The sequence below is a fragment of the Mchenga conophoros genome, linkage group LG20, assembly GCF_057382185.1.
Source record: "Mchenga conophoros isolate Kocher_MC1m ecotype Shallow Benthic linkage group LG20, M_conophoros_male_GT1.1, whole genome shotgun sequence".
NCBI lineage: Eukaryota > Metazoa > Chordata > Actinopteri > Cichliformes > Cichlidae > Mchenga > Mchenga conophoros.
Genome location: NC_140545.1, coordinates 15,944,247 through 15,960,348, shown reverse-complemented (window position 1 = coordinate 15,960,348; position 16,102 = coordinate 15,944,247). Strand labels below are relative to the sequence as shown.

The 16,102-nt window shown below is 41.6% G+C and overlaps 1 protein-coding gene across 2 annotated transcripts; it reads right to left on the bottom strand.

The window, feature by feature from the left end:
* Window positions 1-1,494: 1,494 nt before the first annotated feature.
* nsfl1c (NSFL1 (p97) cofactor (p47)) lies at window positions 1,495-9,482 on the bottom strand. 2 transcript variants are annotated; one of them, XM_085258542.1, is made up of 9 exons: window positions 9,330-9,482; window positions 8,517-8,617; window positions 8,318-8,395; window positions 5,715-5,880; window positions 5,493-5,588; window positions 4,387-4,496; window positions 4,134-4,271; window positions 3,104-3,274; window positions 1,495-2,669 (listed from the first exon to the last, which is right to left on the bottom strand). In XM_085258542.1, the coding sequence occupies exons 1-9, from the start codon at window positions 9,429-9,431 to the stop codon at window positions 2,507-2,509; spliced, it is 1,125 nt and encodes a 374-aa protein (XP_085114668.1). In that variant the 5' UTR covers window positions 9,432-9,482; the 3' UTR covers window positions 1,495-2,506. The 2 variants fall into 2 exon arrangements, with proteins under 2 accessions (XP_085114668.1, XP_085114669.1); XM_085258543.1 differs by having other exon boundaries at window positions 8,318-8,392.
* Between the last annotated feature and the right edge of the window lie 6,620 nt (window positions 9,483-16,102).

Genomic DNA, 16,102 nt, shown 5'->3' with positions numbered 1-16,102 from the left:
CCTGCTTCTTAGGTTTTTTCATTCTCCATGGTTCATTTTTTTCAACTTTGTCTAAATTTTATCTTGCCATGTTTATTATATTATTATTAAAATATTATTTTATTGTTGCTATTGTTCTTGTACTATTTTACGGTGACCTTGAGGGTCTTAAAGGCACCTATAAATAAAATGTATTATTATTATTATTATCGTTAAACTGTAGCGCAGTAGTTGAGACTGTTATGCTAAAGTCACTATAAAATATTTGCATGCCAACCGAGTCCACGTGGATGTGTGTGTGTGGCCTCTGAGATCTTAATTCATCTTAATTCAGAATACAGTAAGCTTAAACTGTATGTGAGAACAGGAAAGGAAATATTTAAAGTGGAAGCTTTTTTTATTCATGAGAATGATTTTAGGTTTCTTAGATCTAAACACTATACAGTGAGTCACGTAAGACAAACAATAAAACACTATTAGAACAAAGGGGGCCCATCAGATCTGATCAATAGTCAGATATTACACAAAGCTTGACACTTCCATAAATCCATCTACCATGTGTTGCAGATTGCTCAGACCTCCCTCTTCCCACACAACACTCTCCAAAGGGGCACTAAGAGGCTAGGAACGAAGCCAGCCAAGAGACACAACTGACAATCTCATGTCCAGCTGGGATCGTCTCCCTCCCTTTTGGCATGCCCAAATCCAAGGAGGACCCCTAGATTAGAAACCACATCATCTGCCTTCCTCTCAATTCTTACATTTTAAAATTTTCAACCTCACAGCAGAAATAATCAGAAACCAAGACTCTACAGATATTTTCTTAAGAAGTGCTATACAGTGGGTAAATATTTTTAGAATGCCTTTGTTTTGTTAAGGAAGGTAGCCACTTTGAATAGCTGGCAGCTGTGTGCCAAGCTTTACCTCTGCTAATTACAGTTGGACAAATAATAAAACCTGCTGCCAGATGCAGAGAATCTGTTTGCTTCAGTTTTGGTGAGTTCAGTCTTAGTATTTGATAAGTCTGCTACTTAGTAGTTGCTAGCAGATGTGTGTTTAATGTTGCATTCATGCAGTTCATTGATGCACCTTATTAACCAAACATGCTAGCATGCAATAACTTAGGCTTCCAGCCTCTTGTCCAAATATGGTCACTCCTGAAAACAAACCAAATATTCTGACAGCCAAAACATCCAGAAGGGCGACGTACCTGTGACAACATCCTTCTTTTAGATACAGTCTGTGTGCCAGACTGACAATGGAAATGGCGGTATTTGGCAATAAGGTGTATACACACCTTTGCTGGGTCCATGTGTAATTTCTTTTGGGAAGTCTGACAAATGGAGGGATTTACACATTAGAAAACCAACATGAAATGTGGTTACGTCACTGATAAACTCACTGATGTCCCCCAGGTGAAATGCTAACATTATCTAGCATATTATAATTCATGTTTTCTCACTTTATAAAAGCAGCAGATATCCCACTAACAATAACAAAAACACAAGACCATCATTTCTTTATACATCAACCATAAAATGGATTTATTTCACCAGAGGTCCAAACATATTTTTGTGTTGCCCCAGGATGCATAGAAGATGTCAGTGTATCTTAAGAATTCAACTTCCGCTAACACAAACCAGTGTTTACAATCTAAATGTTCTTTTGCTCGACCATTGGTTTAATAATAAAGCCATGTGTAATTGGTGTTCATATATCAAAATGCCTCTGTCTAACTGGGACAATCTTACAATCGGCGTGAAAAAAAAAAAAAAAAAAAAAGAGAAGGAAGTGATAAAAGGAGTTGATTTAAAAAAAATTATTCCATCTTCATTTAAACAAATGGACAGGTGTGATTGTGGAGATGCGTAAAGAAGAGTAAGGCTACTGGTACAGGTTTGTTTGGAGAGAGAAAAATCCTTGATGTTTTGTTACATCATCACCCATTTCTCTCCAACATGAATGTGTGGAGAGAAATGGAAACTTGTACAAAGCCACGTCATCATGCGATAATAAACTGGCTTTGGTTATGTGATTCTGGTCTGTGCTGTTGAGACAGAATCAAAGTGAGAATCTGTCACGGTGTGGATCTGCCAAAGCACCGGCTACTGACAGCTGATGGGCTGAGTTAAGGTCTATAGAAAAAGAAAAGATGGGTTAATGGAAAACAAACAAATCTTTAGTGAACACCTTTATAACTAAACTGTCGTTCAGACTGCATCTTCAGGCTCCGACAGGCTCTTACATGAACTCTGTTCCAGTCTGGAAGATTTTTAGTTTCGTCCCCGTTACCGTCTTTCACAGACAGGGAGAGGGGGGAGAATTTGGGGGGACAGGGCTGTGAAGCAGAGTGTTAAGTTTCACTTTAGAAAAACAAAACTGAGAAATTAGAAGTCCATACATAAGTCTGTTTTCTCTCCACCCTCGATAGGGCAGCAGGGAGAGGGAGGAGTGGAAGAGGGGGGAGGGCAGCTGGAGGAGGGGGGACAGGGAGAGGGTTCATGGGGCTGATCTTCCTCTCTCATCCTCACTTTAGCCGCTGGACGATTACAGCATTGAGGAGGTTGGCTTGCTGCAGCGTCTGGCTCTCATCCATCAGCTCCTTGTTGGGAAAGGTGGTCATCAGGACGAACTCTCTGGCAGCCATGGCGGGCCGGGCCGCCACCACAAAGTGCCGCAGGTCAGACACCCTGAGAGACACAAGAACACGGCAGGACAGGAAAGAAGGGTTATATGACAGGATGAAATCTGACAATGTTAGCTTCTACTCTTTGATACAGGACTGATTTCACCTTCTTCGATTATTTAGGCTGGTAGCACTGACCAAGCTAAATGTTGTCTACAGACTCGTGTACCACAGTTTGTGTATCTGTTTCTTTCTCTCTTCTTTAAGAACATGGTTTGTATTGGTGTAAAATCACAGTGTGTTGGGTTTATGAGACAGGGATTCACTGATTTACAACCCCCCAAACCTTGTGTCCCTAATAAGACACTTGAAACAACACAATGTCTCTGCCTTAACAATCACAAGGACTGGTTGCATAACTGGGACCAAATATCTACAGATCTTGTCCTCTTCATATCCACGTCCAGCAGAAACACATGCAACTTAAATTTTTTTTACCTGTGGGTATGGTTGAACTTTTGGACCAGCCTGCCACCATCGGCAAGTCTGATCTGAATGTTAGTGACGGGCTGGGAGGGGTCGAGGGTCACTGAGGCACTGGCTTGGGCCTCGTTGGCAGCTTGGTCCTGCTGGGAGGTGGGCGGAGCTGAAATCAACTCTGGTGTGGCGCTGGAGAGAAAAGGGCAAAAAAAACCCAAACATGACCAAAGTGAACAGAAGTTATGAATGCAAAACATACACAACGTATACTTTAAATACATGAATGTCCACATCTGAAGAATAAAGTAGCTACTGATTTGGTTTGCAGTTATTTTCCAAACATTTGTCTGAAACACTTTAGTTTGGGTTTTGCTTTTCCATTTGCTGCTTGCTGATCGATTTTACTGGGGTTGTATTCAATCAAACATTTAACTATTCAAATTACATGCTCCTGCAGTCCCGTGGACAGCAGACGATTTCATGGCCTGAGGAAAAGGTTTTTAGCTTGAGATTGTATTATTTTCAGATAATCACCGGCCTATAAACCACAACAATGTTCTGGAAACTGATAAAAGTATTAAATATCCCCATCCACAAATAAATAAAGAAAATCAAATAGTGAGAATTTCGATATATATTACAGACTTCTTCCAGGAAATAACTTTGGATGAGAAGATTTTCCAAGCTTCGACAGTCGTGGGTTATTTAATTTTGCTGTGGTACGTTCAAGATTAATGATACAGATAAGACATCGTATCCAGAATGATTCCATACAAATGTCAGGATTGAACCATTGCTTTGGAATGGTCTTCTTTGTACTTACCGTCAACATGCATGACTTATGCAGGTTATTAGTAACCTTGGAGTTTCTATGACCCATAGAAACCAGTAATTCATCCAGATGATTCATGATAACTTGAAAAACGAGGCAGACTGGTTCACTGGACTTTATATGAATGAAGCTTGCACTGAGCTCAGTCAGTGCTTTTTTAAAAACCATACAATAGAGACAATACAGCTACAATGTTAAATCAAACGTCATCCTCACCTCCCCAGCTTCTGTCCTTCACCGTCAAAGGCTTTGAAGGCCATCCTGGGCTTGGTAAAGTCCTCATCTCTGTGGTCCTCCATGTCTAGGTTGACTTGGCCCCCTCGAGACCGCTGTCTCAGCTCAAGAGGAATCTCCCTGTGGGATGAGGATGAACGGGTGAGTGTGGAACTAACATTCATCAGGACATAAGACGAGCCGAAAAGCAAATTACTGAAATTGCAAACAAATAATAGATTTCAGCTAATCTCACCCTCTTCTGATCGCTTCAAGGAAGTTGGCATTTCCAGGATCATCGTAGCTTCTGAGTTCACCGTTATCCAGACTGAAACCGGTCTTCCACAGCTTAAGCACCACATGTACCTAACACACACACACACACACGCACACACACACACACACACACACACACAGTTTGAGACTGACAGACAGATTGGTGAGGCACTGAATGAGACGCTGTACCCACCCGTTGCTCTGAAGAGACCCGAGCTGTCCACTCACAATTCAACCTACGTTCCTAGCCTTAACTAGTCACAAAGTCACAGATACAAGCATCAGAAATTATTTTTCTTTAAAGGCTGGTTGGGTGGAGCAGAGGCGCAGCTCCTCCACAAAGAAAAGGGAGCCAGCTGAGATGGTTTGGGCCTCTGACTAGGATGCTTCCTAAAGGCCTCCTAGGTTAGGTGTATGATTTGCATTATTAATGCAGTTAAATATAGTTATTCTAACAAATCTAGTGATGATTTCTTAGAATAACGCTCTAAAATCAGCTCCTTTTATTTCGTACTGTTGGTGCTGCTGAAACATGCATTTATATACTTTCAGGCAAACTGTGCTCTGCAGAGTGCATTCAGGCTTGATACATAATTGCAGCATATTTGCCACAGAGTGCCTGTAATAGTGCAACATCCCTGCAGGATTTGTCTGGTCTTAGTGGCTAAAGAGACCTCTACTCTGCCTACATATTCTCTCAGATTTATGGGCTACTTTTAGAGCCAATATACTTTTTGAAATACTCTCAGAACAACAACTTAAGTGCATCATGCCTTTCAGCACTGGTATGCTTTGTGAGATGGCCGTGAGTGCAGTTTATATAACAAAGCAACAAAACAAACATCTCGGTGTTATGTGACTCTACTCATCAGGACACTCTTTAGGATTTGATTAATGATTAGTTGGATTCCTGGAACAGGATTGATCACCCTTCATCTGTTACTGTCTTGTTTTATTGCTATAAACGTAAGAGCCCCAGGCTTTGATTGACTGAAGTCTACCTTGGAGCAGATTCAGAAACACAGGACAGGAAACAATGCAAGGACTGAATTACCCACAAAAAGAAAGAAAATAATCTACACTCACATCCTGCTGCCTGTTGGAAGCTTGCCTCTCACCAGCCACATAAGTTGACTCCTCCTCAGGGGCTGCTCCTAGCCTGTAACCTCCGCCAACAAACGCCTAGAACAAAAAGTACAATCAGAACAGAGTAACTGATTTACAGACACAAAAGAAATCTGCTAACAGGAGCAACATAGAAGAGAAGGAGCCTGTCATGGACAGCTGTTCACAGTAGCTATACTTCACCTTAGCTTTGCTGGGCTCCCCCAGTCCTCTCCCGCTGCGGTCCAAAGGCACAGCTCCGTGTTCCTTCGCCCCCTTGAATAGATCCTCTACCACTTCATTGGAGCTCTTTTTCTTAGGAGGTCCCACAATCTGTTGCCCACTGCGCTCTGATCCTCCTGCAAAAAACCTGAGAGGGTGGGAATAGAGCTAGTTAGAAGTCTTTTATAAACAGAACAACAGCCACTCTGGGGAAAGAGAGAGAATAGTGTTCTACAGGGTCGCATGTCACAGTGTGAGAGTGAGGATAATAAAGCCATAATTGCAAAATAAAGGTTGAAAAACAACAGTGTTTCTGTGCAAAAACTAAAGTCCTTGTCCTTTGTGCCCAATAAAGACTGTTTACAGTGAGTCTCTTGTCTTGCTGATGGACAACTGGCTGCAGTAATCCTTGTTCTGTGCTGCAACCTTTATAAGCTTGGCACAGCACAGGATCTGGTCGGAGTGGTCCTCCAGCTCACAGTTGGTGTCTAGAGCAAAGGTACTGACCACAAGTAAAATAATTGCAGATGGTTCTGTTCTCTTGGAGGTATGACAAATAAACTAAGTCTATTGGTGTATGGATAGTATGTGTGTTTACGTGTGATTTTTAGGAGTAAGCTTATTTGGGTAGACTAAAAAACACATTTAGTGATTTATCTTTACTTTTTCATCCACCTGAGAACACAAGGCAACTGACTGATTATTCAACAGTCTCCTGGCTTTTATTTTGAAAGTCAACTTGCTGCTAACCAGCTAGCTCTGGTCTTTCCTGTCTATCCTTTTCCTTACAAACAGGCTAGTCAGGTAACTCCTACATCTTGGACTATAAAGTGTACATGGTTTTATTTAATAATTTGTAGGAGGATCACCACAGGAAAGACAAGTTCAGAATCTTTCAGACAGATCTCAACTGTGTGTAGAAAACTGAATAAAGCCTTCATGGTGGATCTACAGGGGGAAAAAATCAATTCTGAAACCAACTGAGAAGAAGGGAGAAAAGTGCTTAGATCTAGAAACAATGAATGGACTACAGACCATTCAGCACAGTAACTGTATGAGTGAGAAAAGCAACCATATGTTAGAACTTATTCAAGGGTGTTGGACTGGCTTCATGTGACAACCTGATAGAGTGGAAAGTTGTAATCAAAGCTAAAGGTACAAACATTTAACAATCGCAAATTTAAAGCACTTTTCTCAATGTGTCTTTTCATAGTTTTAAAGTTTTGATACATAATGAAGAAAATAGGCAAAAGAAAATGGAACATCTCTACTGAGTAGTCCTTTGCAGCGTATCAGCTGTTTGGACAACAAAGAAATAAGATGAGCATACAGTTGCACTGGAGACGGGTGTCTGGGTAGCCAACTATGTGCACATTGTTCTAGTAGTCAGGCAGCAAGACAACCAATGTAACCAGACTTGAAAACTGCACAATCTACAGTGCTGCATTATATAATTCTTATGCATGTTAAACTGTGTCGCCTGGATGGAAACAAACTTAAAAATGATAGACATGAAACGAAACTGACAACAGGTGTGCTGTGGAGGCAACAACAAGACAACAACAAAGAGGGAAAGCTTTTGCAGACCAATGCTCTCTTCTTATCCCTCCTAACTGTTTTTATTTTCTAAAGCTGGTGTCATAGTAGCATGTGACTGTACTGACAGCTCCTTAAGGTTGCACAGGTAGTCCTGTAGACTGACTTGTCAAGAAGTTCTCAAGAAATACGGCACCATTTCTACAACAGGTACTGTCTCATGCTACCATAGAAGATAATACTACTAACAAAAGGAAAACTACAGAAAACAATTAACATCAGAGGTAAAGAGAGAGCAGCTGCTGTAAAACCATTCCCTGGTCTTGTTGTTGTCTGTATACTGCACCTGTTGTGAATGTCGTTTGCACCAAAGTCAGTAAAATGGATTCACAATGGTTTACACTTCCTAACTGGATCAACTGATATCCCTGAAGTTGAACTGACTTTGATTAATACAGCAATGTGTGAATGTCCCTTCACTCATTTTGAGCTGTGTACATATTGAAATAAAGACACTCCCCCCTCCTCCAAACTATCCCAGAAGCCACTGTGCACTGAGAAACAGAACCAGAAGAAATGTTAATTATAAATGACATCATTACTGACTCTGGAATAAAATACTGTGTTCTTTAGCTCTGTTTGCTTGGATGAAATGAAAAATGACTATGAAGGTTATCAGTACCCCCACACGGTCCCCTTAACAACTAGTCCACTGCACTGATCCAGCAGCAGAATCTGTTGACACAGCAGGAAAGCGACCAGCTCCCAGAGAATGAGGTGTTACCAAAAATAGTTTGGTGCATTCTGGAACCACGCCAGCTAGGTGTGACTTTGTACCATCCATCCACAGCTCAAACAGACAGCAACATCTGTCACACCCATTCTGAAAGGCCTCCGGCACAAAAAGGTATTCACCTCCTTTGCTCGTAACCCTAACCCTAACCCTACTGAGACACACTGAAGCTTTTCTGTAACTCAGCCTAAGAGAGCGGTGGTCTTATTTCCACACACTCACTGAAGATAAACAGACAAGAGGGAAGCACACTTACCTTTGGCCTTCCTCTTCATCACTCTCATCCTCTGCTTCATGCATTAGATCTCTGAAGGAGGTCACTCTGGGCTGACTACTGGACGATACAATTGTATAAATACATGTACAAGTGTCCTGTACTTAAACAAAAACGTCCCTCTTATAATTGTGCCATTACATTGTGATTAAAGCACTGACAGGCTGGATGGAGACTATACCTGGGGCCTGCGGATCGGGACACCGAGGAGCCTCCCTCAGGCTGGGGAAGTGTCACTATGTCATCATCGGCTCCGTCTTCAAAGAAGCTGGCAAGTGCAAGCTGAGGATGCAAAACGAGCATGCAAATGTGACAGCACGAAGCAGACAGTAAGATAATATCTGACGAGCTCCAGATGCTACAGTACACCGCTCCGGTAACACGTCAGTCAAGAGCTCACGTCAAACATTCTCGAGGATTAAGCGATTTAGCCACAGTTTCACTGACTTATTTTGTCTTTGTACACTGACGACGCTGGTACAGTGAAGAAACTGCCCATGTCTGTGTTATCTTACAGTATCAGACCACGCAAATACTGTGGATATGCGTTTATTTCCCTAAACCCCCCCCCCCCCCCCCCCCCCCCCCCACACGTTATTCTCCCATGGAGCAGCCCATACGACCCGGGAAGGTGGCTACTAATAATAACCATTTTATTTAGCGTTGCATGCTAACGCTAGCTAGCATGAGTCAATAGGTTTACGGCAGACCAGCTTAGACAACACTTAATGGACAATCTTCTTTATGATAACACAGCAGTAGTTACTGCACGCGTGACGCTATCAGCTGACTAACTGCACGCGTGAATTGTTGCTGATGATAAGAAGCAGTCCGGCCATTGTCAAAGGGTGACTTGCACAAATTACCGGCAAAACCCGGCTAACGTTAGCCGTCGAGCTACTGGTCTGGCACCTGCCCGGTAACCTGAGTTTCCTTCATAGGGTCTTTCATACAGTCCACCGCAGCTCCATGGAAGATCACAGAAAAGCCGTACCTGCAGATTCCAGCCGGCAGACTCCAGGAAAAAACGGGCCCTCTCCTCATCCACATCAGTAACAGCGACGAACTCCCTCACTGACTCCTCTTGGTTCGCCATTTTGATTCGCTCCTTCAATAACTCGTCCGCCTCCACCTGAAGAAACTAGCAACAGATGATGGTTCCTATCCTGTTACAAACCAGACAGGAAGCAATTGTTAAACACATCACAGTCAAAAAAGAAAAAAGTGGTTTCAAACTGTATTTTATTATTTTTTCAACGAGTATCGACAGCTCTCATAATTTTGAACACAGTGTATTTTTTTATTACAATTTTCTGCGTTGTTAACATTATTTTAACCACTTGGTGGCGACATACCCACAGGTTAAACTGAGCAGTAACTCATTAGCGTTACACTATATATATATATAAAGAAGTCTATAAATTTAACTGTGTTGGATTATACATTTGCATTTGGTTCAGTTCCAACTGGGGACACAAATCCCTTTTGGAGTTACATCAGAAAGAGTATCTGGTGTAAAGGCTGCCTGCTGGGCTGACCCCTTGTGACAAGCGAGTTGCTGGGAGAGAGAAAGAGAAAAGATCACCTCTTATTTTAAACAGACTATAACAACTTTCTAGCTTTTCTTCAGGCCCTGTCAGGGTTTTCATCTCATTTTGTCTCGTTAATCTGATTCCATTCCAACAAACTCTGACACATCAATGTGGGAACTTTTAAGCCCCTATCTCTAGTTTATATTTTTATGCAAGTGCTCCGTGAAACAAATGCTGACTGAAATGTCAAACACCCTCACCTCTGGCAGAACTGCTCCAGGAAACATGTTCCTCTGATTCCAGTATGATAAGCAGATGGTGAGAATATTCCCATGGGTGATAGGCTACCTTTGTATTCCAATAAAGTGTCTGATCGCAGGCTGGTCAGATGGCACAAAGCAATCCACATTCAGACAGATTTGGACCGTCTTAATTTTTTTCTGGGGTGGGGGGGGGGGGGGGGGGGGGACATGGGTTGGTGGGGTTATTTGTGCCATGTGCTCTTCGTTGTTTGATCTTCAAGGCTAATTAATCTGTAGTGAAGTGAGAAAACCCTGCTGTCACATTGGTGAAGCACAACACCCACCATCCCCCAACAGACGCAGACAAAAGATGGAGATAAATAAAGGAAAAATACAGTGAGGAAGTTTAAGAGGCTGTGATCATATAGTTCCCCCTTTGGATGTTTTTAGCTTCAGGCTCTGCGTAATGAGGCAACAGCACCCAGATTCAAAGCAAGAGAGGGAATGATATCAGGAAGAGAGTGAAGTGTAAACCTGCAGACCAATGGAAGAAAAACAAGAAAAATCACATGCACATGATGTATAAAGTGAAAAAGGAACAAAACTAGAAGTAGTTGTTATCATGTCCTAAAGCCTGTCACACACCAACACACACTAGAGTCAGCTTCAACCCATGTCACGGCTTGACATCAGTGAATCTTGCCTCAGGAAATCCTGAAGGCGTGAGTGTTGATTTATGTGTGTGTTTATGGTCCCATGAGATTGGAGGCTGATGTTGTCGAAGTGTAATGTTACAGTGAGCCTACAGTTGCAAAATGTTAGAAGTAGACGGCAGACTTTAGATGTCAGCTGAAGTTAACTGGAATGTCACTGGAAGCATCTGATGAACTGACGGACAGAAAACGTGACCTCCTCCCCTCCTGTGAATAGTAAATACATAGTGAAATGTAAATAGTGTTTTCACCTTTAAGGTTCAGTGGGACTGGCACCACACTGATATACAAGAAAATTAAGGGTTTTAACGTGTTTCTAATGTTGTAAGAGATTACTTTTAAGACATGGTATTTGCCTAACCAAGTAGTTTTGGTGGTTAAACAGACAGAACTAAAATCTCCTGGACAAGATTTCAATGTGTTTGTGTGTGTCATTCCCCGTTAGTGCAGATGGTTTTAGGCTTTTATAGTGGAAAGATTATTTTAGCAACACTTGAGATTGTTAAGATATTTAAGATAGATAATAAGAACACACAACAAATATTACAAATATGTGTCATACACCAAAATAGTAGTGGACTCTAGAGCAGTGCAGACAAATTAAAAGTTTGAGAGATTTATTAAATAATGACAAAGAAATACTGGAGGAGATGTCAGCTACGAGACTTCCTGGGGACCGTTTGGCTTATGAGGACTGGAACCACTGAGAGAGAGGAAGAGGCAGGTTGGCTCAGGTTAACCTACAGACAAGACTTCCACAGCATTGTCCCAGAGGGTTTTACTTAATTCATTTCTATTTTATTTGTACAGCGCCAAATCACAACAACAGTCGCCTCAAGGCGCTTTATATTGTAAGGTAGACCCTACAATAATACATACAGAGAAAAACTCAACAATCATATGACGCCCTATGAGCAAGCACTTTGGCGACAGTGGGAAGGAAAAACTCCCTTTTAACAGCAAGAAACCTCCGCAGAACCAGGCTCAGGGAGGGGCGGGGCCATCTGCCGCGACCGGTTGGGGAGAGAGAAGGAAGACAGGATAAAAGACATGCTGTGGAAGAGAGACAGAGATTAATAACAAGTATGGCTGATCTGGGGAGGATACTTGGAAGGGAAGCACTGATCTGTTTTGTGCCAGGGCAGACAGGTGAGTAGATGCGGTAATTCTCTGACGGATTCCAAAGAGAATGGACCAGCTAGATGAGAACAGGTAAGTTGGGCCACACAAGGAACACTGGGAGACAAGGAAATTGAGACTTTAGTTTGAAGGTTTGTGAAAAAACAAGAAAGTCACAGAGGAGCCTGATGACCACTCTAAGAAGGCAGACAATCAGATACTGGATGCTGGAGCTGGACCTTAAGTGCTGAAAATAAGACTGACAAACAACAGTGTGGCGGCTGAAAAACGGGACTCCATCCTCAGGCACATCTTCTTCTTCCTCCTAGCGTTTTTCCCGCTCGGTTGCAGGGTCCGCTTTTCAGCAAAGTCGTCTCCACTTGGGTCGGTCAAGGGCGTCGCTCAGATCGGCTTCGATCTTCTTCACGTCGTCCTTGATTCGGTCCATCCATCTCCGCTTTGGTCTGCCTCTAGGTCGACGTCCTTGGGGGCTGAGCCGTAGTGCTGTTCTCACCACTGAGTTCTCATCGCTCCGTACCACATGTCCGTACCACCGCAGCCTCGCTTCTTGCATCTTATCTGTGATTGGCGCGATTCCCATCCTCTTTCTAACGTCGGTGTTCATGATGTGGTCCCATCGTGTTAGGCCTAGGCACCATCGCAGCATCCGCATTTCCATCGTGTGAAGGGCTTGTTCGTGCTTTCCGGTGGCTGGCCAGCACTCGGATCCATAGAGGGCGACGGGGCGCACTACACTCTTGTAGATCTTTGACTTGAGGCGATTGGGCATTCTTCGGTCACACAGGACGCCGGTGACTTGGCGCCATTTCATCCACGCTGCGTTGATCCTGGCTCGTACATCTAGTAGGATATCGCCGTCATTGCTGATCATCGATCCGAGGTATTTGAAATGAGGTACTTTCGCCAGATCTTCTCCATCAACGCTGATCGTGCCGTCGGTCTGGGGGCCAGCCTCTAAGTATTCGGTCTTGTTGGTGTTGAGCCTCAGGCACATCATCACCTGCTTAACCCAACTTCCAACCTACTTGTTGAAAGTGGAATACCAAAACAGCAATGGGACCAGTGCAGGACCATGACTATATAATTGTTTAGCTGGAGGACCTTCTGGAGAAAATAAAAGATTTAGAGATTTGCTACCTGAAATGCATGTGTAATTTTTTATAACGACTACAATTCAGTAGCCTACTCTCTACTTAATTGTGGAATGGTAAATTCATGACCTTGCCTTAAAGGGGACATGAAACGCTACACATATAAAGGCTAATTTACACCATTGAGCCCTACTCTCAAAAACTGAAATCGATGTAGCTCTGTAAAGTTTTAAGAACATGTTCAGCACCATCTTCTGTCAGTAAGAAATGTGGTTGGTTGCAGTTAATAGACACTAGTTTATGTTAGCTAACTAGTGACAGAATCGGTAACTCAGGGGAAAATAAGGACACTACAACTGAAAATCTGTTTAAGGAGATCACATTTGTGCTGCAGCAATGAGTTTTATGTTAAGAAACAGAGGACACACTGTCCACTTTCACTGCCTGTCTCTGTAACTCTCTGTCTCAGTGGCTGTTCGCTGTTTGGCTAGTTGCACTCAAACAAGAAAATCCAGCTATTTGTGATGCAGTATATCCTCGGCTTCTTAGCATAAAACTCAAACACAAAACTGTTGCAACCAGGGACACCACAGAAGTGATCCCTTGAGCTGATTTTTGGTTGTAGTTTCCTTATTATTATTATTATTATTATTATTATTATTATTATTATTATTATTATTATTATCCAACAATATTCCAGTTCTAATCTAACATATATCATATATGTTGGCTGTTTCTCTTGCTCCCACTCTTTATGCTAACTGATGCTACTCTCTCCTGGCTCCCCCTCGGCATACAATGCATAGTTATAAAAGTGGTATCCGTTTTTTCATATTTTGTACAAGAATACTAAATATAGTATTTCTCTGAATTTAAAAGTATGTAAATTGTAGTTTGTTTTATGATGTATTTAACATTAGTAGATATGATTAGAGAGTAGATAAATTAGATATGATTTCAGGTTCTATTGTGATAAAGTTACCATAGGATTATAGTTTCTGTTCATATATGTGCAATAGCATGATAATCTTAATATTGTATCTTTCAGTTTTTCTTATTAGAGGTAAAAACACCTTCCTATTATAGGACACAGTAATTTAATTTTGAACTGCCTTCAGGAGGTCAGTATCCAGCAGAGCGTAAAAGAAAGCTGCTGTTTGAGGTTTGTTAGTCCAAGCGTACATAAACCTAGAGGCCCCTGAACTTCCCTCCACCTCCCTGCCACTCACTCTTCTAAATCATGTACAAGTTGCACAATCGCAATTACCAGTGGTGTCATGTCATAAAAGAACCACAGCATAGAACAACTCAAGACTTAGTGAAGGTCTACAATCTTCAGGAGAGCACCAAATAAGTGATGGCTACTTTTGAAGACTATGCCATAGAAATTCAAGGATTTATTATACTTACCACTTAACTCTTGACTGGTACCAACTTGTATCAGTACATATTTCAATAATTCGTTGTGTTCCTGCTCTTTATTCATCCTCCACCTGCTTTAGTATTGTCAAGCATAGCAATATGCTCATTTGTCTTTAGGCAGGGAGTAGCTAATAGTAACAATTGCAGGCTAAAAGGTCAAGGCCTTGTGTTAACTGCCCTGTTAAAGGTCAGCAGAGTCACAAACAATTCATTCTGCAGAGAGGAATCCTGCAACAAAGGAAGCATATATGTGCAACAAGGTGATGCTGGGGATATGTCATAAAATAAATAAATATCACTATAATTTCCAATCAAACTGGTAATTTCTGCTTCGATAGACACACACCATGTGTCATAAGCTTTTATTGTAATCTGATATTATGTGTAACACATTTTTTAAAGTTCACTTTAAAAAAATTAAAAAGTTTAATTTAAAGTTTATTTTAAAAAATGTTCTAAAAACACTGGGATTCTGTATAAAATGTCAATAAAACAAAATTTAAGAGTTAAAATCCACATTTTATTCATAATAAAGCAGGGAAAACATGTCACTGTTTTCTATGTTCTATGGTGAATAAAATATTTGCACATTTACAGATCATTGTATTCTGTTTCCACAGCATGCCAACCCTTTTGGAATTGAAGGCGTATCCATGTTATATTCTGTAATAACAAAGCAGAGGATTCTTATACCCCTCTAAAAGTTAGTACACTTATATCGATGTCATCCCCAGCGGTGGTTTTTCATCTGTTGTAAGCACCAGTGCATTCACAGTGCCACACTGGTATTTCCCTTTGGGAGAATTTTTAATCCCAGCAGACAGACGTCATAGAAGTCCAGGTGAAGTCAGACCTAACAATGGCTGCCCTGAGGGTCTCTGTCAGCACGAGCTTTTCTTCCCACCTATCATGAGTCTAACCATAATTACAAACTGACAGAGCTATTTCTTAGAATCTGGCTAATACATTACTGGGATGTCACTGACATCATGCGCTAAAGTCACTGAGTGCTGGTGACTCAGGAACCATAGAAGTAGCACTTGTGGTTGTTACATGAACAAAAGTAGTGCTGCCACACAGACTGAACTACGTGTGTCACTTTAAAGCAAAGCATTCCAACTCCTGCATTCAAAAATGGAACGACAATTTCCGAATATTTGATGTCTTGCACCATTTACATACATATTTGCTATGTTTTGGTTCCCTTCTTCTACGACTTTGTTAGCACATAGAGGTGCGTGGTTTCCAGAGTCATTATGTGAGAGTGTAAACGAAAAGGAAAAAAAACAGCGGACATACTTTTTGCTGCAATACTTCATGCTAAAAACTAACCAAAAGCCTTTATAGGCTCATTTTTCAACGTCACCAACAGACATTTGACTTTAGCTGTAAATTATTGCAACAATAATTGTGTTCCAGCAGTGCTTACAACTTTTTTTTAAGTCTCCCTAGAAAAAAGTCTGGTATGCTCAAAAGATGTGTCCTTAATTTGTTTAAGTTTTGTCTATTTGTGTGTGTTTTGTCGTTGCACCGAGCTCTCGGGGCCTTCTTTGGATTTCTGGTGGACAGACATGCACAGGAGACTAGACTTGCTCAGTATGTGTTAGATGATTGATAACATTTTTTC

Excerpts from the sequence above, each read along its gene's own strand:
- nsfl1c (XM_085258542.1), bottom strand. The coding sequence starts at position 9,431 with ATGGCGAACCAAGAGGAGTCAGTGAGGGAGTTCGTCGCTGTTACTGAT. Across the intron at positions 8,618-9,329 it reads CTGCCGGCTGGAATCTGCAG|CTTGCACTTGCCAGCTTCTT; the intron begins GTACGGCTTTTC and ends TTGCATCCTCAG. Across the intron at positions 5,589-5,714 it reads GGGAGCCCAGCAAAGCTAAG|GCGTTTGTTGGCGGAGGTTA; the intron begins GTGAAGTATAGC and ends TTTTTGTTCTAG.